This window comes from Carcharhinus amblyrhynchos, chromosome 6, assembly GCF_965287045.1.
Source record: "Carcharhinus amblyrhynchos chromosome 6, sCarAmb.v2.hapA, whole genome shotgun sequence".
Classification (NCBI taxonomy): Eukaryota; Metazoa; Chordata; class Chondrichthyes; order Carcharhiniformes; family Carcharhinidae; genus Carcharhinus; species Carcharhinus amblyrhynchos.
Genome location: NC_137329.1, coordinates 92,313,843 through 92,338,179, shown reverse-complemented (window position 1 = coordinate 92,338,179; position 24,337 = coordinate 92,313,843). Strand labels below are relative to the sequence as shown.

The 24,337-nt window shown below is 45.0% G+C and overlaps 1 protein-coding gene across 1 annotated transcript in view; it reads left to right on the top strand.

Annotated features, from left to right (window-relative positions):
• The window catches only part of LOC145344361 (stimulated by retinoic acid gene 8 protein homolog), a 29,369-nt gene extending 5,445 nt beyond the window's left edge, over positions 1-23,924 (top strand). The window contains exons 3-8 of the mRNA XM_080191488.1: positions 794-875; positions 2,521-2,673; positions 3,728-4,004; positions 5,503-5,591; positions 14,729-14,840; positions 23,227-23,924. Of these exons, the coding sequence (XP_080047614.1) occupies positions 794-875; positions 2,521-2,673; positions 3,728-4,004; positions 5,503-5,591; positions 14,729-14,840; positions 23,227-23,298 (785 nt within the window). The 3' untranslated portion in view covers positions 23,299-23,924. The remainder of the gene's footprint in view (positions 1-793; positions 876-2,520; positions 2,674-3,727; positions 4,005-5,502; positions 5,592-14,728; positions 14,841-23,226) is intronic.
• Positions 23,925-24,337: the final 413 nt, after the last annotated feature.

Sequence of the window (24,337 nt, the reverse complement as noted above, 5' to 3'; positions counted from 1 at the left end):
TTTCCTCCCACAGTCCAAAGATGTGCAGGTTCGCCATGATAAATTGCCTCTTAGTGTCAGGGGGATTAGCAGGGTAAATACGTGGGATTACGGAGATAGGGCCTGGATGGGATTATTGTTGGTATAGGCCTGAGGGGCCAAATGGCCTCCTTCTACACTGTAGGGATTCTACGATTCTCAGATATGCTAATAGCGTTAGATGAAGGAGGGTGGGAGAAGGCTCGTGTGGACATAAACATCGGTGCAGACCAGTTGGGCTGAATTACCTATTTCTGCTGCACGGTTTCTGAAATTCTACCAACCCACCTGCCACGGAATCGAGGCAGGCGAGGAGTGGACGACGGAAATGTCCATTGACCTTGGGCAGGGATTTCCAATTTTGCTCGGCGAGGCCATAAAATCCCACCCAGTATGTGTGCTGCGAGTTAGATATTCATAGTAGGAAGTCCGGTTGCAAGAAAATTGCACTTTTAAGTATTAACGGGTATGTTTAGCTCCATTCTGCTTCCTCACTGAGGAAAAAGCAGTAAGTATTTTGTTCCATGCCTTCAGTATAACACAAGGTGTTTTATCAGTTTACCCAGCCAGCTGCACTTCAGTTTGCCAATGTCCTAAACTGTTCACGCCTCTGGTTTTGTGGCATTCTTATGAAGCGATTTGAATGCATCTTTTCAATTCATTCTTATAAATTTATGGGAACATTTGTTCAATAGCAGTTCAAATTGTAGCTGAATGATACTGCTATGATCCACACAAATCTGATTAATCTTTCTAATGTCTTGCAAAATGACAGAAGCATATCATTTGGAAGATGGCCATCCATCAAACTTGGAAGAAATAAAAGAACAATACATCAATTACTACAAGGAGCATTGGTACAGTATGGCACACAACACAGTTGTACTGATTACAGGAATAACTGCTTCAGTATGAACACCAAAATAATGCCTTTTTTCCCTCATGGGGTCATCTTTCCGGGCTAATTCTTTGAATCATCACGTGAATTATCATCCAGAGAAGAGTACGGCATCGTGGATGGACAGCCTTTTGACCTTGTCCTTCTAGCATGTTTCATTCATTTTGTCTCATTACAAGAAGCCCATTTTATTGTCAGCACATAATGAAAGCTTCATCTCTACTTTTTGCCACTCTCACGTTTAACGATAGTTGTAACCATACCTTTAAACATTGCACAATCTCTGCTAATTTTTATTTGTTATTTTGAGTGTCCACGTTTAGAAGGCACTCATTAACTTTCAGTTTGAAAACAGACTTTTGGTACTTTCACATTTAATTGGGTGATTAAAGCCTGTGTTTACTTTTACGTTGTAATGATGTTGTATCAGTCAATTCCTCCTTGGTTGCAGAGTTATTCTTAAATAGGGAGATCAGACTGATGACATAATTTAACCAGTGACCTGGACAAGGAAGCCATTTTGGTTTCCCTGCCAATTAAAGTTAGTCAAGAAAGGCACAAAGAGATAAGTTTTAAGTTTTAAAAAATGTTTTCACATTCCTTTGAGTCCAGAGGAAAAGGAGTGCTCCTCCAGGCTTCACAAGGAGAATTTAGACCCAGTTTCTCCAGGTGCCCTTCCCCAGATCCCCAGCTTAACCATCCGTGCCATCCCTGCTGCAGTTTTACCAGTGATGGGGAAGGTATCGAATGGCCAGATCACTTGTGGGCCAATTAAGGTCTTTAAGTGGCCAGTTAACATTTGTCTAAGGGCTTCATCCCGTCGCTACTGTGACAGAAGATGCTGCTGCCAAATCTCCAGGTTGAGGACTGGTGGCCCAGCAAGGGGAGGGGGTAGGTATTGTCTCCTTTTTGTCTCATGGAGGCCTCCCACAAGGTATAACACTCTCCTTAACCTTTCCCTAGCTCCATGCCCTGAGCTCCACAGCCCCCGACTACTCTCGTTGCTCCTGCCGGCCTGGCCTCTGCAAGGCCCATGGACTTAACAGTGTCTGGGCTCCATAGCTTCTCTTCAGGCAGCTGGCTGTGTCCCAGCAGTGGTCACTGGTCCTGGTGTCACTGTAGGGACAAGGAACTGCCAGCCATTTGTATTGCCAGCAGCTCTTGGAGGCTGGACTTCCTGTCTAATGAGTGTGGAAGACCTACATCAAACCAATTAATGGCCTATCGAGTGTTAAATGGTCATGGGTGAAGCTGGCAAGGGCGGGCTTGACCCAACTTCTACACAGGGACGTAACTGGAATGCACCATTAATAAATTTCTACTTAGTATAAAGGTCAATGAAACCTCAGAAGTTTAAAGTTAAGGATAGAGTGCAAGGATGGGAAAGCAGACACTTTGGAACCATAAATCCAGTTTAAATTCTTCAAATATATGAATTTTAGTAAAAGTAGAACTGAAAACAATTTCATTCAAAACTGTAATTCTGATTTTAAATTACCAAATTGCACCATTTGGGGAAATTGCATCCCTGAATTCCAGTATTTTAGTTTTCTTAACTTTTCCCCTTTGCTTACATCCATAACACGTTTTTCTTACCTTCATAGTGACTTGGCATCAGCAAACCTACCCGATAAGACAAGAGTGGCCCTTTGGCAGTGGCTGAGAGAGTACCGAGGTCATCCTGCAGAAAGTGATCTGAAACCAGTTTGTCCCCAGTCTCCTGTAAAATCTTCAGCAGATCTCATAGAGTTTGAAGGGTTAGTTTTGCACACGTCACGATACTGTGGGGTGGAAAGTAGATTAAGGTTAGCAAAGACACTATTTGCAAGTTTGTTCAAATAGTCTTTCTCCTCTCTTTGCCCTCCCTGCCTAATTATTTCCTGTTTTCCAAATAAATCAGCAATGCTTCAACAGCAAACTCCTAATAGGATAAGAAAAGGGTTCTGTATCTGTTGCTGGACAAACATCCCTTTTGAGCAGAATAAGTGCAGATTCTCTGAGGCAAATGGGCTGACAGGTCAGATATTAGCAGTTTGAAAGTTAGCTAGAGAGTACAAATCAATTATTTTTGCAGACTATGCTTTCCCTACATTTCCAAACTCTGAATTTCTACTGGTGTAACCAATGCAATGACATAATGTTCGGGTACAAACTTGATTAGAATCTGCACTTATTCTGTTCAAAAGGGATATGTTTGTCAAATGCCCCTTATCTGTGTAATTGTATAACCTATTTCATGTTATTTGAGTCCTTGGAGCAATGTCATTTTATTCATTATTTGTATCTTTGTGCTTTCTCTGTTATTCTAGAAACTGCACAAGAGGAATGTGCCATCTGCTTTTTCTCAATTTCTTTCAGTGGATGTATTCTTGTCTTGCTAATAATGCTGGTTCCCAAAGATCATAAGGGTGGGAACACCTTGTGGGGCATTGAACGGGGAAACCCTATCTTCTGGCAGTGCCAGAAGTCTGATTAGCAGTGCAGCATGTCACAAGAATTTGAGCGTTTTAAATGCAACTTAAGGGTTGAAAAGATACCACTGTGCTGCAGAGTGGTTCTGTTTTAACAAGTTATTTTTGGACCAAAGACATTGATATATATATGATATTTACGATGCAGAATTCCTAATATTATTCTTGTGTCATGCATACTTCTGCACTGTAGGGATTCTGTTCTAAATAGAAATACAACGTCAGTGTCTGGTATTTGCCTCACAGAAAGAAATGTAAGAATGAGATGCTGAAGCATGCCAAGTTTCCTAACTTTCAAATTCTTTTGAAATGTCCTCTCCTGTATTTTTCTGTCTGGCAGGTACCTGAATTTTTACAAAGAAACGGTGGACCTTTTAGTGGAGAACCGGATAGTGTCCATGGACCAGATCACCCTTCCCATTGTATCAAAAGCAATTTCACACCTCTGGCAAGAAATGTCTGGGGAGAAGAAAGCAGCAATCTTCAAAAAATGCTCTTCTTTGTCCCCAGAAGAAGAAATCACCTTGCAGATACCTATGCAGATGGACTGCACTATGAGAGACAGAGCTTTAGACAGCCAGGGAGCGAGTGGCTCTTCAGAATCAAATCATGATGAGGTACCTTAGTCAGAAATTTCTATACAAGGCTAATTAAAATTTTAAAATAGTCTACTTAATAGGCAAATAAAATGCAGAAGATTTATTTCCTTTTCTGCAGGAAATTTGATGCTAAAGATTATAAATGACAAAATCCATAATGTATGAGACAGGTCCACTGACACATACAGTCCTACTCCCTGTTAAGGATGCTGTGTGGGAAAATAACCATGGCCACTTAAGTAACTTAGTAGCACTGAGTGATGTTATGCTATTTTATTTTTAAAAATAATCTCTTACTCCCTTTTTAGCTGTGGCTGCCCCCACTCTGCCCTCCCCAACCCTTTCCCTGAACAGTCTTTGTCATTCCCACTGTTTTGAGTGACTAGGAGGAAACCAGTTACTGAATTTTCCATTCCTTGTGACTTTTCATTGAACCTTCCCAATCTGAACTCTAATCGAATATTAATAGCCTGCTGCCATCCTAAGTGAGCCAGCTGCAGGTGCTTTCAGTTAAATAACCATATTCTGGTTAACATGAGGACATTGCTGTGTGTAAAGATTTTTCTCAATAACTCATTTCATCTGTGTTTTTCTAGCCTGTTCCCCTGCTATATATACACCATCAGGCAATTATATAGGCATGTACGACTAGTTAATCTAAAACTCAGTTTGTCAACTCACATTTACATACAAAAGGGTTTCCCACCAGGACTTTGCCAGATTAAAAAATTGATTTTTATGTCCTCTGGTCCTGGTGTGGGACTTGAACCCAAAGCCATCTGAGTTAGAGGTCAGCGAGTTACCAACTGAGCAACAGCTGACACATGATCCTTTGAGATAGTTGGATCCTTTTCATGGTGTTATTGAACTGGACAGACATACATCTGAATCCATGATTATCTGGTGTCAGTTAAGTTGATCAAGGAAATTAGCTGTTATATTGTCCTTTTGTGTCCAAGTAAAATGGAATTCTGATATAATTTAGCAAATTCTGATACCCTCTCAGAGGCAGCTAGATATGGGTGTTAAATTGCCCACATCTCATGAATATTTTTTAAAAATCTTTGGAGACTTCCTCGCTCATTTGTTTTTGTTACAAGACCCATGGCACGTTAACCAGTCCACAGTCATTCACGATGTCGTTGTAACCAGTCTTTTATTGAAAATCCCTAGTACTATTAGGATGTGTTAATCCCTTATAGCACTGCAGATGTATCTACACGTCAGGGCCTGTAGAGAATCAAGCAGGCAGCTCATCACCATCTTCGTAAGGGCAATTAGGGATGAGCAATAAACACTGGCTTAACCAGTGATGCCCAACCTCCCCCCCATAAAAGAAATTTTAAAAATGCATCCTTTCGTTTGATTCCCAACTTTGCAGTATTCAAGGATGACTCCATTAAGTTTGCTTAGAATGTCTGCTGCAGAATGGATTAGAGGGCCAGATATTTTTAAAGTAATCATTTTGTGTTCCACGTGTAACACAGATACCTGTCTTGTTCCCTCCCTTTTGCAGATGCTTTTTGAAGATGCATTTGATTTAGCATCAGGATTCTTGGTAAAACCAGACCTGAATATACGAACAGGAATAAAGCGGGAAAGCAGGTAGCAAATTTTTGTCTCTGCCCTTAGGGCTCCTATTTTACCATTTTGATTCTAAGTGCTGGGCAGACTTGAATCTGGGGTGTTGCAGATCCGACTTTTCGACCTGTTCTCCAGCTCCCCCATACGTACTGTGCCTGAAAGAATATCAGCGATTCTGAATCACGTTGCACAAGCCTGTGGATGGAGCTTAACGTGTCTGAAACACTGCAGCTCTGAGCTTCCAACTGTGCATGACACAAAAAAAAGAGAATGCTGCTCCCCTACCACATCGCACCCGGGCTTGATAATGCCTCCCCCGGTTTCTACAAACATTGCCCCACCCTACAACATTACTGACACCCTTGTCCCGCTACCCAGACCGAATTGCGCCCCTCCTCTCCCAAATGATTTCAGGGAGAGTAGCAGCGTATCCCCCTTCACCCTCACTCATCTCAGGCAGAGTTGCAGTGAACCTTCCTTCCCCCTCACTCATCTCAGGCAGACAGATCCACCCTGCCCCCTTCACCCTACAGATATCAAGCAGGGTGACCACCCTCACCCCCACCCTGGACTGTCCCACACAAGGTCCCCATCTCCTCCAGACTCCGATGGCTGTGTGACACCTCCATCTCTCTCCCCTGTCCCCAGTCATTGAGACCAAGAGACTATCAGAGAGACAATGCAGACACTACGACAACGGATGAATGAACACCGCTCGACAATCACCAGGCAAGAGCGTTCTCTTCCTATTGGGGAACACTTCAGTGGTCACAAGCATTCGGCCTCTGATCTTCGAGTAAGTGTTCTCCATGGAGGCCTTCACAACACACTGATAGCCAAGTTCTGCACTTGAGGATGGCCTCAACCGGGATCTTGGGTTCATGTCATACTAGCTGTAACCGCCACGACTTGCCTGTGCTTGCAAAATCTCACTAACTGTCCTGGCTGGAGACAATACACATCTCTTTAACCTGTGCTTAACCCTCTCTCCGTTCATGTTGTCTGTACCTTTAAGACTTGATTACCTGTAAAGACTCACATTCCAACCATTATTTTGTAAACTGACTTTGTGTCTTTATATGCCCTGTTTGTGAACAGAAATCCCACTCACCTGGTGAAGGGGCAGTGTTCTGAAAGCTAGTGGCCTGTGCTGCCAAACAAACCTATTGGACTTTAACTTGGTGTGAGACTTTTTACTGTGTTTACCCCAGTCCAACGCCCACATCTCCACATCATGCCAATCATTGAGGCACTCATCCACCATCTGCCCCACCTCCTCCCCATCAGCACAACTGCAAGTGCTCACTTGTCTTCTCCTCAGTGCTAACAAGCAAACTGCTTGTAATTTGCTGGAATGCTTTGCCAAACTGCCTGTAGCTGATCTGTCCTAACGAGGGGCAGCTCCATTAAAAACTCAAGAATGGTAGGCAGGCATTTTTGCACAACATGTGTACACAACCAGCACCTTCCCCCCCGCCCCGATTCTCTGAGGGTGACCTGGTGAGGCTACTGAATGCAGCAGAAGCGAGGCGGGACACCCTCTTCCCCCCAGCATGACCCAGACTGGGGGGGCTGATGGAATTGCAGCCTGGGAGGCAGTCACCGCCTTCGGTCAATGCCAGGACCCTGGCCCTGAGAACCAGGAAGTAGTGCTGGAAAAATGTCAATGATCTCATCTGTACAGCAAGGGTGAGTGCTGAACCCCATCTAGTATCTTCCCCCAGGTCCTCCCATCCCCAGCATCCTGCATGTTTCCTGCTCCTGACCCCCAAGCACCTCTTTTCTTTCCTTGCCCCCCAATGTGCCCCACTCTGCTTGCCCTCTAAGGGCCACCTCCTGACACTTTGCAGAAGTCACGCCACCATTTCTTTCATGGCTCTGTCTCCACTGGAGAAGACCGAGCACAACACCTGTGAGAGAGTGAAGAACAGGGAGTGGTGAGCCAGACCTCCAGATCCTCACCCCTTTTAGGAAGGGGTGCTCGAGCTCTCCAGAGGAGGGGAGATGCAGGCTGTCAGCGACAGTATGGTTGGGCTGCCGTCAAGACACGAGCATCTATTATTCCTTCAGTCACTTTGAGGCAACTTCTTGGGGGCATGAGCTTCAGGTGCGAAGGGCAAGGTTTAAAGGAGATGTATGAGGCATGTTTATTTGCACAGAAAGGGTAGTGGGTGCCTGGAACTCGCTGCCGGGGGAGGTCGCGGATGCAGATACAATAGTGACCTTTAAGGGGCATCTCTACAGCTATATGAATGGGATGGGAATAGAGGCATATGGTCCCCGGAACAGTAGAGGGTTACAAATCAGATGGGCAGTCTGGTAGCTACAGGCTTGGCGGGCCAAAGGGCCTGTTCCTATGATGTAATTTTCTTGGTCCTTCGTTCTGTGTTCATTGGAGACATGTGAATCATGCCTTTGGTATCCCGGATTCCTCTTCCTCCTGAACACTTAACCTTGTGTCCTGTGTAGCAGGGACAGATCTGGTTGCCCCGGGGCCTTCTGGACTACAGGCCCCTGCCCCAGCTCCTGCTCATACTGGTCCAGACAGCTTGAACGAGTCCTCGGAGGATATAGGTGAAGGAACCTGGGAGGATGGCACCATTTTCGTGTCAGCTGCCACCTCACTACTCACCATCCCAGAAACTGACACGTCGGTGGCTCCAATTAGTGTTGAGGCTTCCGAGTCACTCTCTGGTGAGCACAACACATCTAATAATATGCATTGAGTGGAGGAGGGAATGTCCAAGGCCTCTGGCATGCGGGGGTCCACCAGAGGTGAGAACCCAGCTGGCCCCAGGCTATATGCTGGTCCTCTGAGATCACTTCTCCCTCAGTTGCTGGAGATGCAGCAACAGAGTGAAGAAATGCCGGAGGGGCTGACGGCCACACTAGACCAACTGCGAGGCTGTTGGGAGAAGTCCCAAAACTTTCAGGTGGACCAGCTATTGCCTGTCTTGCGTGCTTCCCAGGCCAACACTGCACGGGTAGCATCTATAGTGGAAAGCCTGGGCCAGGAGATCTTCACCGCAAGTGGCAGGCTCCAAGCGATGGCCGAGTCACAGCAGGCCACAGCTGAGGGATGAACAGGCTTCTCCAGATTCTGCATGGCTGAGAGGCTCGAGAGCTTACAGGAGACCCAGCCGACAGCGCTGAGACACAGCAGGCTATGATAGCAGCTATTGTGAATATGGCCCAGTTTCAGAGAGCTATGGCTGAGGACTTGCAGAGCGCGGCCCAGGCTCAGAGGGCACTTGTTGCAGCCATTGAGAGGTGGCCCCCGACTCAAGTGGCTATTGCAGAAGGCTCCACCACCTGGGGTAGGACACAGATGATCCTCCAGGACTGGCAGTGCCGGATGATGCCGGAGCTTCTGGAGCTCACTGCAGAAGCACCGCCTTCCCATGGAGTGACTCAGGAACCCTAAGGGAGGAGGAAGGGCTCAAGGCCTATGCTGGGGTCTTCCAGCCAGGAGACTGTAGCTGTGGCTACACTTTCTAACTCCCACTCCTGACATCAGGGCATCTTGGGACAGTGAGATGGAGAGGGTGTCATGGAAACATCCAGACACCAGGGCCCTCAAGGTCCAGGCGCTCCAGAGAACACCTACCATGCACATCACAGGCCACGGGACATGTTACACAGCTGGCCCCCTCCACCTCCAATGTACATTCTGGGGAGTCACTGAGATGTAGTGGTAGGCCACATAAGGTTAGGAAATTGTAGTTGCACTGAGATGGCATGGGTGAAGGACTGCACTAGTTAGAAAGATATTTAATCACCGTAACATTTTCTTTTCACAAGTTTTTGTGCTAGAACGTCTTATTTAAACATCTTCACTGTAAATAAATGTTTTTTCGCCACCCACCTGTGACTAATTTGTGTCGATTATGAATCCTCTTCCATTGATGATCACTGGAGGGATGCTTCATGTTGATGTCAGTTGGGGAGGGCCATCAATGCTGTGTCACTGAGAAAAGGGAAGCATTGGTTCCCCTGAACCCACGAGCGATTCCTTCCTGTCCCCCTCCCCGCCTGTCCCAGGGCTCTGTATGGGGGTTTCAGATCCCTTACCCACTACACAGACGTGAGCCCAGTTGTTAGCATGCATGCGGAGCTCAGGTAGGAGTCAGACTAGTTTTACCAGGGCATCACCATCATGGTGCTTAGCGAGTCATCATCACCCTCCTACCTGCCAAAGAAACTTGCTAACACAGTGTACCTGGCCCCACCACTCTGGTGTGACAATGTGCAGAATATAAAAGGAATTTGGTGGCGGGGGGGGAATGGAACCCACAGACACAAACCCCTAGCGAGTGAACCACCTGGTGATCGGGGACTCCCTTGCCGCCATCGTATGCCTCATTTGGGCTGCCAGCCCTCAAGCACCTGGTGCTCTTCCTCATCTTCCTCCTCCGCCTCTTCTTCCTCTTCCTGCTGGTCATCCTCTCCAGTGAGGTCACCTCGCTGCAGAGCCAGATTGTGCAAGGCACAGCACATGATGACTATGTGGGAACAGATCACGGGGTTGTATTGGAGGGCCCTGCCAGATCGGTCCAGGCACTGGAATCGCATCTTGAGGAGCCCAGTGCAGCTCTCCACTATTGTGTGGGTGGCTACATAGAGCTCATTATTAGCAGGTCTCCACCCCAGACATGGGCCTCTGCACAGACGTCATCAGTCGTGTCTGAAGTAGGTAATTCGTATCACCCAGGAACCAACCCTGCAGCCTGGACTCCCCCTCGATTGGTTCCGGGATGCCTGAGCTCCTGACAATAAAGCTGCCATGCTCGCTGCCTGGATGTCTGGCGTAGACATGCATGATGGTCATACTGTGGTTGCACACTAGTTGAACATTCAGGAACTGGAACACCTTCCTATTTACAATTCTTCATGTAGGGCGACATGTGTGCAGTCGATCACCACCTGCACATTAGGCATCCCTGCAATGGTTGTGAACCTTTCAGTCTGGGCTTCCTGCTGTGCCTGGTCCAGGTTGAAGTTGACGAACTGGCCAGCCCGGGCATACAGGGCTTCTGGGACCTGCCTCACACAGGTATGCACGACAGATTGGGAGATGCCACAGACATATCTGCTCAGGAGCTAGAAAGAACCAGTTGCGTTGGAGTTTAGAGCGGCCGTCAACTTGACAGCCACCAAGAGTGGGTGCCCCCTCCCCCCTCCACCTCTAGGTGCCAGATCCTGCAACAGGTTGCACAGGTGTTGCACAGTCTCCTTTTGGAGTCGGAGACGTCAGTGGCACATGGTGTCTGACATCTGCTCGATGCATGGAATTGCCAGGGTCTCTGCTTCCTCCTTCTCCTACGCTAGCACCCCCCCCCCACCCAAGGCGAATGACGGCCACCCCTTGCCACTAGTGTTCGTCTCCCTCTGGTCCTGAAATTGGTAAAGCCAGGGCCTCCCGTGCCCACAACTCTTCCTCCAACTCCTCCTACTCAGCTCCAGCAGCAACCATAAGAACAGCAAGATCAATTGGTTGCTTAGAAAAAGCCATGTTGTCACTTTGGAGGGTTGGGGGGATGGAGAGGAGCACATGTAGAGGTTAGGGAACGCTGCTTGCCCCTAGCACATCCACAGTCACAGCTCTGCCCCGCCACAATTCCCCCAGCCACATGCTCCCCACAATCACAGCACCCCAATTCCCCCAGCCACATGCTCCCCACAATCACAGCACCCCCAATTCCCCCAGCCACATGCTCCCCACGATCACAGCACCCCAATTCCCCCAGCCACATGCTCCCCACGATAACAGCACCCCCAATTCCCCCAGCCACAGGCTCCCCACAATAACAGCACCCCCAATTCCCCCAGCCACATGCTCCCTGCAGTCACAGCCCCCCAATTCCCCAGCCACATGGTCCCCACAATCACAGCTCCTTGCAAAGTTGAGAGGTTGCAGCAGTGCTATTTGCAAGGGCTTTGTGCATATCTTTCAGTGAACTGAGTGCACTAGGACCCAGCAGCACTGCAATACCTGACATCAGTGCTGAGACCTGGGTCCGTGCTGTAAATTGGAGATCCTGCAGAGCAACAGCCTCCCCCGCCCCCTCCACTCACAGCGCTGCCACTGACCTGAGACAGAGAATGGCCGCAACAACAGGACACCCGTGAGTAGCAGTGAGCTATCGAATGCCATGCACTTACCTCCACACGAACCCTCGCTGATGGAGCACTGGGATCGGATTTTTATTGAGCATGTCTGTTTCGCGCCAATTCCCGATTGGCAACTGTGATGGTAGAAGGGGAAGTGCTGGTAAAGTTGGGCGTCTAGCTCATTCATTCCATTTAAATGCATTTAAATACATTTAAATTGCAGTCGTGCCCATTTCAGGTGCGGTCCTGATCATGGCCATTTTTAACCATTGGTAAAGGGGGAACTGGCGCGGAGGCGGTTATGGATCGTGCTACTCACCTCACACCCGACTTTACCAACTTTTTGTGCCCAAAAATGGGTGCAACTTGATGGTGAAATCAGGCCCTTTGTTGTCATGTTAACAATTTTAATGGCATGGAAAGCAGGAAAAAATAAATCTTGATCATATTTTGTGGCAACCAGCATAACTTCATTTGGTATATTTGTGTGGATATCGTTCAGAATTCCTTCATCCCTCTACATGTTTTGGGTTCTTCAATTTACTGCTCTTGGGGACATCTAAATGTATGTGGAATCTGCATTCCATTATGAACAGGAATTTATCTTTATTGGCTGATACTCAGTAATATTACTCAGTAATGTTACTGTATCAGTTATAACAGGCTGTATCAATTATAACCTCTGTCAGGTGCACTGGACTACTGTCATTTTACTCAAATGACCACTTTACAGCAATGAGGCCATATGCAAGTCAGTAAACTACCTTTCTGTCATCCCTCACCTGTGTCTGGGTCCCTCAGTGGCTAGTGGCAGACCAAAGTGCTGCTCCTAATGAAACTGAGGAAGCTGAGACACGGATTCCAGAGAAGAGGCCTGGTGAAACAAGTTCAGTTGAAGCTACCTCAACACTCGAACCTCAACTGGTTGAGCTGCCCAGTGAAAGAGAAAGGCAGACTAGTTTTTTATAGACTGTTAAAAATGTTCATTATTGTTATCATTTTGGAAATTGTATAAGTTATTTATGTATTGTACACTAAGGGATTTAAAGGGGATGGGATGTAGTAGCTGGCCTCTTTAAGGGGTGGATATTGGAATGGTCATGTGACCTGATCAGCCAATGGGAAATGAGCGTAGGAATCTTGGTGCAGAGCGTGGACTTTAGCAGCCAGAACTGATCCTAGAGCTGGAAGTGTTAACATCATGGAAGTCCTGAATATATTATCTGCGTGCTAATATAATGTTATAGGTTGTTATACTAGCTATTGGTTGCCAATCCTTTCTAAGACAAAATCCTCAGATTACAGAGGCTTCTAATGAAACCATGAGTGAGACTTAATTTTACTTTGAAGTTGCATCTCATGATAAATTTGAGAGTTGCCTTGTCTGAGTACAGGCTGAGAAGCTGGGAGATGTAAAACTGTGGTGCTACACTGTCAGCACTACTGGGAAGGAGAGTGTGAATTCAACATGGCAGACTTTTTAAAGAACTTGGGTGTAGGTGATCAGAAGGATTTCTAGTGGGAGCAAGTGAAGAGGGCACTTAGTAGAAAAGTAAAAGTAACGTATATTTTTTAGTCACAAGTAAGGTTTACATTAACACTGCAATGAAGTTACTGTGAAATTCCCTTAGACTGCATTGCCTCTGTCACTCTGTGTAACTCAATGTTATTACAATTAGGCAGCATTTCCTTAAGGTTTTTTCCCTGCCTGGTTCATGCTTTGTAACTGCAAAGCTGAAAAAAAAATCTAATTTTCAAGAGCTTCTGCTTCACTGAGGAGGCTCTAGGGCAATCCACATCCAACAACCTGCTCTGAAAACTCGGCTCACATTTTGACAGCTGTGACAAATTCCACCACAGCAGCTGAAACAATCCACAACATTCTAAAAGTCAATGAACCCAATCTCAATGTTAACAGATCCCTTAAAAAAATTCCAGGATCTGAATGGAGATCTGCGTCTTCATCAAGAACTAATTAGCTCTTCCTTGGACCATACCATATCCATGTACTAAATTTTGTTAAAATTAATTCATTAATTTTTCAGATATAAGGATGGATTTAATGCCATGGGAACCATGGTGGCTAGGACCACTTAATAATGGGTGAGATCCACATCAGTCTCCCTGTGGTGGGAAACCATCCTACAATTAAATTGGAGAGCAGAAGGGACTGACAAGGGATTCTCAGTGTCAGTTGTGGGATATCATTTATGCTCATTAATGAGGCAATTGATGTCTGTTATCCCATTGTAATTTAATGGCCTCACACCATCATTGGTCCGCCCAGTAAAATCTGTTGGGTTTGTTAACATCCTCGGAGATGATTCTCTCACTATCAGGCACCCTGTGCTGAATTAAGGGACCAGGTAGTTGGGCAGGGGATGGCTACTGAAATACACCACCTCCTGTCTCCTCCCTGCTCCCATGACTACATCCTACAATCCCCACCCTACCTTCACTCACTTGTATGTGTATTGGGTGGGGGGTGGGGGGGGTGTGTGCGGTGTCCGGTCCCTGTATGATTCTGGGCCTCTGTTGGGCGCAATGCTGCCACAGCCGTTGCTCCTGCTGGTACTGATGGCATGAGGAGCTTTCATCTTCTGATTGGCTGGCATCTCATGCCCACCAGTGGCCTCAACCTTGCGCAAGACCTGACAGCTGCCAGATAAAGTCCACAGGGCCTCCCCCACTGAACTGACGCGTTCCTTGCTGGTTGACCAACGTGTGGGCAAATCCACCCCGCCCAACCACTTGACAAAATCTCAACATATCATTTACAGACAAACGGACTAATAATCAGGGGCAAAAGTGTTATCTCTGCCCACCTTCAGTGGCAGAGATAAAGGGTGACAAGAATGTAAAAATGGGAAATAAAATTTTTGTAGACATGAATTTGTGCAAATATAAAAGTTTTAATATTTTATAAATACAGTACTTTATTTGGTAGGAGAAGCACTATCTTGTGTTTGTAGTAAAAATAATATTGGACACATAATAATTGATGTACTGATCCCTCTGTTTTATTTCCTATGGGATTGAATTAATAGCTCCATCTTCACTCATTGCTCCTCTGAAAATCCAGAAGAGACATGCAGTTTATACAAACAGATAATTAACTTTGTGATGGCTCGATCTGGTACAATCACACTTCACTCACAGGTAAGAGTTCAATATTATGTAAAACACTGCAGCTGAGTTCTGAGTTTGAGTTCAGATATAAGTGGAAATCTAAATTTCCCTACCAGATAATTCACTTAAATATATATTTTATTACTAACAAGATTGGAGTAAGTGCTTTGCTTGCAGTTAGTTTCTTTTTAATATTATTCTTCCATATTTTCTCCTCCCCTTTTGCTGAGTTGAGAGTGACTGTCCTTGACATCAAGGCAGCATTGGACCATTTGTCAGCATCAAGGAGTGCAGACAAAATTGAAGTCATTGGGAATCAGGAGAAAAAAAGCTTTCACTGGTTGGAGTCATGCCTAGCAAAAAGGAAGATGGTTGTGATTGTTGGAAGTCAATCATCTCAGCCCTGGAGATCGCTGCAGGAGTTCCTCAGGGTGGTATCATAAGCCCAATCATCTTCAGCTGCTTCATCAGTGACCTTCCTCTGTCTTGAAATCAGAGGTTAGGATGTTCACTGAAGATTGAAGGTTCACTGAAAGTTCATTACCATTCAAGACTCGGCTGATAAGTGGCAAGTGCCAGGCAATGAAAAACTCCAAAAAGAAATAATTCAGCCATCTCCCTTTGACATTCAATGGCATTACCATTGCTGAATCCCCCACTATCAACATTCTGGCAGTTACCATTGACTAGAAGTTGAACTGGACCACCCATGTAAATACTGTGGTTACAAAAGTGGGACAAAGACTGGGAATTCTGTGGCAGGTAACTCACTTCCTGACTCTCCAAAGCATATTCACCATGTTCAGGGCGCAGGTCAGGAATGTGAATAATACGTTCCACTTGCCTGAATGAATGCAGCTCCATCAAAACTCAAGAAACTTAACACCATCCAGGACAAAGCTCCCTGCTTAATTTCCACTTCATCAACCACCTTCCCTCTTTCAATTACCAAGGCACAGTGGCAGCCGTGTGTACTATGTCCAAGATAAACTACAGCAACTCATCAAGGCTCCTCTGACAGCATCTTCCGAACCCACGACCTCCACCACCCAGAGGACCAGGGCAGCAAATGCTTGGGCATATCACTACCTGCAAGTTCCCTGCAGATCACACACCATCCAGACTATGAACTGAATTTTACAGGATGGGTGTGTATCTTGCAAACCAGCCTTCTTTAAAAAAGGCTCACCCACAATGATGTTACACTACAAATGGTCTTAATAACCAGAGGGCTGAATTTTGCATGCCTCTGTGTGCGGGCACCCATCTCACAACCTTCCTACCCACCCTCAAGCTCTTCCCTATAGTAAAGGATGGGGGGGGTGGTGTTGTGGGCAGGAGTGGGAAGCCCATTTTTAAAAACTTAAAGAGTTTAAAGGCAGGAAGGAAGGGGGGTTCACTCAGTGGGAGCTGCCCTTGGACAATTTTGGGGTGGCCCTTCTTCACACCCGCTCCCACCCCAAACCTACTCCTCCCAATCGGATTGACCAAAGGTTCCTCACACAAAAGTGTGAGGTCTTACTCATTAATCAGCCCCCATGGCGCTTTATGGCTGTGAGCAAGTAGACACCACACTGACAAGGTTTCCAGGGTAGGGACAGGCATTGCCACTGAACCGCCCACCCCCCCTCCCCGCCCACATCTATTTTATACCCAGAAAGAGGGCCTTCCATCCCTCCATTAAATGAAGTCCCACCTTCAAGAACTGTGAACAGCTCTTGCAGTCCGAGGAGAACCAGCATTCAGTAGCGGTTGGTGCTGGGAAGCCCTCGCGGAGGACACAGGCTGGAATTATACGCTGGTGAGATTTTACAGTCCCGCTGACATCAGTGTACTATTGAATAACTCGCCACATTTTGTGGTCCCACCCTTGCCATGTCAGAGCTGCAATTCCGTTCATAATGGAGTGAGGTAAATCTGTGTACTTTGAGTATGGAGAGATTGGACACTGTAAGGAGGATGGTGAGGGTTGTGGGGGACAGGTTTTTAAGGCTGAGGTTGAGATACACTGGAGGGTATATGATCTTAGGTGAGGGTGCCGCCATTGTGCACAATGCACCCCCTAAAGCATGTAAACCCCTAGCCCCTGAACAGTAGATGGGAAATGTGAAGTTGAGTTTGAAATCTAATCAGCCACCATTTTACTGATTGGTGGAACAGACTTGAAGGGCTGAGTGGCTTATACCAAAAAGCTCCTAATTCACAACCACAGCAATAGTTGACTTTCAGCTGTCCTCTGAACAAGGACAAGTAGGGATGGCAATAAATGCTGGCCAGCCAGCGACACCCATGTCCCACGTAATGAATAAAATACAAAATTGTATGTTGCTTCCTGAGCCTTCCACCGCTCAGTGGATTAGGGCAGCGGAGGCAGACTGATGCTCTTAATTAGCATTAATTGGGCTAGTGGGCACATGATCCCCTGCCCCACTGGTGAGCACATATCCCCCCCACCCCCCGCTGGGTCACATACCCCTGCCCCACCTAACTGGTGGGTACATACCCCCCTGCCACCCCCCTCATTGCCTGTATTATGAGGGCCTGGTCAGGAGTGGATGGGAGGCCAGTGGGGTTTGTGGGGTGGGCCGCCCACTTGTTGCGTTTTATATGTCCCCCACGGAAAACATGTCCAACATGGGACTGTAAAATCCAGCTCTCTATGACCATTCCTTCACTGGACCCCCTTCCCTATGTGTTTACTTACACCACATGGACTGCGACGATTTAAGGTGACCACCACCACTTTTTCAATGACAATTGACATGGCCAACAATTGCTGGCCTCATGCTCCAAGCAAGAATAAAAAAGCACTGAGGCCTGTGACAAATGGTGGCAGACGTGAATGGGGAAGGGGTATACATATTTCACAGTGTTGACTGTGATCTTTCTCGTGCCTGGTATCCATGTGTACACATTTTCAAGCAGTGGTCACTGGACAGTAATCTGGATCAGAAACTTTGCTGTTAATTCCTGTCCTAAGGTTGGCATTGAGGCCAATTGGAATAGGCCTCTGCATTTGAAATCAATTAGTTCATTTGTCATTGTCGTCAGGTGGTATAGGTAGCTGTTGTCTTCCAAACTTAGCAATCATAGCAACAGTGGGTGACCTCTGTTAGAGTTCTGGTTAAGCTGGTCTTTAATGTTGTCTAGCTAATTCTTTCACCGTCAACATCTTGCATTTCTTCCTTTAACGCAACTTGCTGCTGCTGGGATGCACTTCCACACTTCAGCATGGATATTTCTTCAGTACAGACCAGAATATCAGCACCCATACCTTCTGATGTGTGTGATTGTGAATCACTGTTAGATCTATCCTAACCTTCCCAGCGCGCACACACACGGACAAATCCCAATTCCCTATGCCTGTCAGTGTGGTTTCAGTAATTTGTTCGGTGAGCAGCGAATCCTGCCTGGTACTTGCTGTTAGCTATGAGACTTGCTCAATGTAAGATCTTACTTCAATCATTGAAAACAGCAGAACATCGCATCAGAAAGTGTTTTAAGTTTAAAATATCAAACATTTATTTCCAAAAGTGAACACGCGTGTACATGAGCCATCCTGTGATCTATCTGCTAAATAAACAGAATATTACCCAAGCAATGGGCTAAACCTTAGCCCGCAGTGTTTCTTGTCATTTGTCACTATTAGGGGGACCAAATTAATCTGATATGTCTTGGAGAGTTGAACAGCGATGTACTGCAGCTGCCGAAAATGTAATACATAAACACAAGGTGCTGGGTGTGTCTCAATAGGTCAGGCAACTTGGGTGGAAAGAAACAGATTTAATGTTTCATGTTGATGATCTGAAATTTCAACAGGGCTGGAAAATGTTCCAGATGTAACATGTTTTAAATGAATGCAGATGGAGGGGAAAGCTGGGTGGTCGAGGGGACAGCAAATGGAAAAGTCCAAGTGTAGAAAGCAGGAGTGATCACAACACAGAATCACAGAATTGTTACAGCACAGGAGGCAGCCATTCATTAAATGACAATGATGGGATGATGGCGCAAGGAAAAATGGAATAAGAGAAGAAAAGGTGAGTGATGAAAGGCTGTAAATACAATGGCAGAGTCATTTATGTTTCACTCATTCATGGGACATGGACATCACTGGTTGGCCAGCATTAATTGCCCTAGGACAATTGAGAGTCAACCACATTGCTGTAGATCTGGAGTCACATGTTGGCCAGACCAGGTAAGTGTGGCAGATTTCCTTCCCTCAAGGACATTAATGAACTAGATTAGTTTTTCCAACAATTGACCATGGCTTCATGGTCATCAGTAGATTCTTAATTCCAGATATTTTTTATTGAATTCAAATCCCACCATCTGCCGTGGCAGGATTCGAACCCGGGTCCCCCAGGTTGTTAGTTGAGTTTCTGGATTAACAATCTAACAACAGCAATTGCAGTCTGAAAGAATGGGGTGGAGGTGCCAGTGTTGGATTGGAGTAAACACAGTAAAAAGTTTCACAGCACTAAGTTAAAGTCCAACAGGTTTATTTGGTAGCACGAGCCACTCGCTTTCAGAACGCTGCCCCTTCATCAGGTGAGTGGGAGTTATGTTCAGAAACAGGACATATAAAGACACAAACTCAATTTACAAAATAATGGTTGGAATGTGAGTCTTTCCAGTTAGTCAAGTCTTAAAGGTACAGACAATGTGAGTGGAGAGAGGATTAAGCACGGGTTAAAGAGGTGTGTGTTGTCTCCAGCCAGGACAGTTAGTGAGATTTTGCAAGCCCAGGCAAGTTGTGGAGATTACAGATAGCGTGACATGAACCCAAGATCCAGGTTGAGGCCGTCCTCATGTGTGCAGAACTTGGCTATTAAAGAACGGGAGCATTTGTTCCAGTCTGAAACTGTTGAACTCAGCATTGACTGTTGGAGGTTGTAAAGTGCCTAATTGAAAGGTGAGGTGCCTGTTGAACATCATTGGAACAGAGTGGGGATGACGAGGACAGTCAAGATAGAGTGGGAATGGAGCAGAGAATTAAAATTAGGCTGTCAAAAGTTCAGGGTCACACGTGGACTGAATGTAGTGTCCACATAAAGATCACCCCATCAGCATTTGATCTCCCCAGTGTAGAGGAGATTGCATTGTGTGCAATGCATAAAATACATTAAATTGAAAGAAGTGCAAGTAAATAATCTTTCGTCTGTTAGGGGTGTTGAGATTCTGGACAATGCAGGTGTGACATCTTTCATGGGAGGGGAGGGGATGTTCAGGGTGATGAAAGAATGGATTAGGATTTTACGTTACTTTACGTTACTGAAAAGGGAAATTCAGACTGGCTATTTCTCTTTCAGGAATTCAGTATAATTAGTTCCTTCTCTGAAAAACATTATTTTCTGGGCACAATTGTAACTGCCAAAGGGAGCGCGGTTATGGAATCCAGCTGATAATAGCCAGCTGCATGGGGCTCACAAGGTTCGACAAAGTGAAAGCATGGCAGCTATTCAATGCACAATGAAACTGGCAGGTTGGGAAGTCTTTAAAAAATGAAATCAAAGCTTGTGGCCAGTCTCAATGAAACACGTATGCTTTCAGGATTTATTCTGAAATCATGAGTTCATGGCTTCAAAGGTGTTTTCCAACAGTTTAAGTCATTTCACCTACCTTGGACTTTACTCATCTTGCTCATAATTCAGTTCATTAATGAACAAAATCAACCAGAGATAATAATAAGATCGCTTGTCCTTAGGATAATCCCAATGCAGGAATCCTAACTCCAAAGAAGCATTTGGAGAGGTGGTACCAGAGAGCAAGTTTCTTGCTGGCAATCTGAAAAATCTGGTCTTTTATACAGCAACAGCTTTAAAGTTCAGGCTTTGCTGAACGCCTGTGGTCTAAATAGGTGAAGAGGCCACGCAGATGGCAGGCAACGACCAACTCCAACAGGGATGAGCAATAAACTCTGGCCTAGCCAGTGACGCCCTCATCACATGAAAGAATCAATGAAGAATAAGAATGCTTAACCACATCCCTTTGACATTCAATGGCATTACTATTATCAAATTCCCCAAAATCAACATCCTGGACAAGGAGATGGGGCATGATTCATCATTGAACAGAAACTTAACTGGACTAACCACATAAATATTCTGGCCAAAAGATCAAGAGAGAAACTGGGTGTTCTGCAGAGAGAAATCGACAGCCTGACTCTTGAAAGTGGGAGGACTTTTTGGGGGTTTTTGCTACCTAGCAGGGGTTAAGGACAAGCTTTGCCGGAGATACTTATGTCCATCTTCAGGAGCAGATTTCTGCACATTATACAAGCATGCTTTATTCATAATGTTGAGTTCATTTGTTTCATTGATTTTGCATGATTTACCACAATAACAGCTGGAGTTACACACATGGAGATGGTTCATATGTCAGCAACAAAATAATTTTTAAATTGTGTAAAATAAAATCACTCGCAGTTTGTAAGGTAAAAAAGTGTTGGAACAGAGCCTATTAGAACCAAAGAACTTAGAATTTTTGATAGACATTAGTCCCATTTACCTATCTTTGCCCTTTTTTAGTCAATCGCCAACATTTAATTGATTCTTGACCTACTTATGCTTGCTTGAATGGGCTTTTAAATTCATTTGTCACACAGAACAGCCTTTTTAACATCCCTTCTTATCCTAAGTAATGGATTTAAGTTCATGTTTGCAGCATTTGAATAGCTTGTTTGAATTGATTCTTAAAGTTTTGAAGACTCTTGCAAAAAAATTTAACCTTGCCTTGTAATTTAACTATCTGTAATCTAGAATAAGGTGCAAGGCTCAGCACAGTCAATATCAACAATGTCCCCCCCAGCCCCAGTGATTAGGTGAATTGCCAACATTTCGGAACAGGGTCTGACCTGTGACAATATGTGGCAATAACGCAACTGCTTTTCATTGATACTCTATATCTCTGCTAACAACCCCTTTTCCATAGTTATGATCTGTGTATTCAAGTTAGTTTTGGGACAGTTTCTTCCACAACCTTTAACCAATCTCAGATTCAGTCTGCTGTCTTCAGCAATGGCCAGTGCCTTTCCTTCACCTTGTTTAGAGCTGGTTTGGGGGAGGGGGGCTGGTGGTGGGGGTGGAGAACCAAAGAATTGTAGAAGAACATTACTGCATCTTCATGTGTGACCATTTATTTTTCTGAATGTTCCAGGCCCCAGAAAAATAGATACTGCCCCTACAGGTGCACTTTATTTATTGAAACAAATGCTGTTTGGAGAATGACTGTTCCAGCCTCTGCCATTGCAGGGGATTCAGGACTATCTAAGAGCCTACTTTGTGGATAATGTGAAATACTCTCCACTTGCCTGGATGAGTACAGCTCCAACAGCACTCAAGAAGCTTGACACCATCCAAGACAAAACAGCCCACTTGACTGGCACCACTTACAAACATTCAATCCCTCCACCATTGATATACAATGGCAGCTGTGTGTGTCATCTACAAGATGCATTGCAGAAACTCACCAAGGTTCCTTGGACAGCAGTCTTTAAACCCCAAATCTCTACCACCTAGAAGGACAAGGGCAGCACATCCACAGGAACACCACCACCAGGAAGTTCCTCTTCAAGCCACACACCATCCTGCTTCAGAATTGTTTTCCTGTTCCTTCACTGTCACTGGGTCAAAATCCTGGAATTCCCTCTCTAACAGTAACGTGGGTCTACCTACACCACATGAAACCACAGTAATTCAAGAAGACAGCTCACCACCACTTCCTGAAGGGCAATTAGGGATGGGCAATAAATGCTGGTCTAGCCAGCGACACCCACATCCTATGAATGAATAAAAATAAATGTTGCTTGCAGCTCCCAGGTACAGTTCAGTCATTCACTCATTGTTTTTATTGATTAATTTCATCATTTTGGTTCCCAGATCCATTCTGGGTTCTACTGCCTGTAATGGAGAACATGAGCACAGGGAATGTGAACAACATCCCCTGTGCTGCTGTGAATGTTGTGAGAAAATCACTGGTTAACCATCCAGAAGGTTGTTGTTTTAGGCAGTGTGACCAGATGTGATGGACTGAGCAGATTGTCCTTCCCGCTCAGAAAGGACAGTAGGACTAGGGGGCACAGCCTCAAGATAAAGGTGGGGGGGGGCGGTTTAGAACGGAGTTGAGGAGGAACTTTTTCACTCAAAGGGTGGTGAATCTCTGGAATTCTCTGCCCGTTGAAGTGGCGGAGGCTACCTCACTAAATATTTTTAAGACGCAGGTTGATGGGTTTTTGATGAGAGAGGGGATTAAGGGTTATGGGGAGAGGGCGGGAATGTGGAACTGAGCCACGACAGATCAGCCATGATCTTATTGAATGGCGGGGCAGGCTTGAAGGGCTTGACGGCCTACTCCTGCTCCTATTTCTTATGTTCTTATGTTCTTTCGGTACTAAATGACTTCACACTTCTGTTTGCAGGAGAGTTCCCCCAATGTCGATGACGAGACAGTTCTGCTGCGATGCACAGAAACATTTGATGATGATCTGTAACTAAAGGAGCACCTGCAAACAAATTCTGACATAACCAGAGGTGTACAAAGCAAATGATTAACTCATTATAAAATCTAGTATCTAGCACACTGAAAAGCAGGTTGACAAAAGTTGCTGTTGCGACCTTTAACTCAATTTCTTGCTGAGTTTTATCATAGAAAGAGCAGGGCCCAAACAAGTTATATTTAACACAGTCAAGATTAATCAAAATCTAGTCAATTCAATTAATTATTGTTATTTATTTTGTGCAAGGGAAAGAATTTCAGACTAGAATTTTTCTACACAAGGACAGCAGTCCATTGATTGCTGTAGAGGTGATTGGCAGTATTTTGGGTTATCACATTAAGTTGCATTGCTTGCAGCTAACTACAATGTAATGTAGAAGTGAAAATGTTTTACTTAAGAAGTTTTTTAAGTTTTACTGATGATTAATAATCTGATATAAAGTTACTGTGCTTAAGTCAACCTGCACTTTAAGAGTATAATTTTGTTTAATTAAAGCCTCTTATAACTAGACTTGTCTACATTAGCTTAGAACAAGCAACATAACTGCAATACTCTGACAACAAGAGGAGAGCAACTTGTTTAAAGTTTTCTGTGTAAATGAAACAATAAAACAGAATTGTTACCCGTAATTCAGTGTGTTTAAAAATATTTTCTAGACTAAGAATTTACACTCTGAAGTAAAGAATACTGTATATATTTTAATTTTAACCTTGTGTTTATATTAATATTGTAATTGTTATTTATTTGTGAACATTTCCTACATTTCCACACTCAAAGAGCTTCCATCTTTTCTCCATACAGAGTACTTTAGGAGCTTCTTTACTCTTGTCTCTCACCATGGTTTGTCTTCTGGTGAACCAATAATTTTCTGACACTTTGCCCAAGCGTACATTATTTGTATGTGAGCACTGATGGTGAGTATTGAGGAGTTATTCATTGCTGACTCCAGTCTTATCTTCTCCCAACATTTACACTCACATTAATTTTCAACCTTGGCTACAGGACCAGTCAACCCAGGCTAAGGATTGAAAAT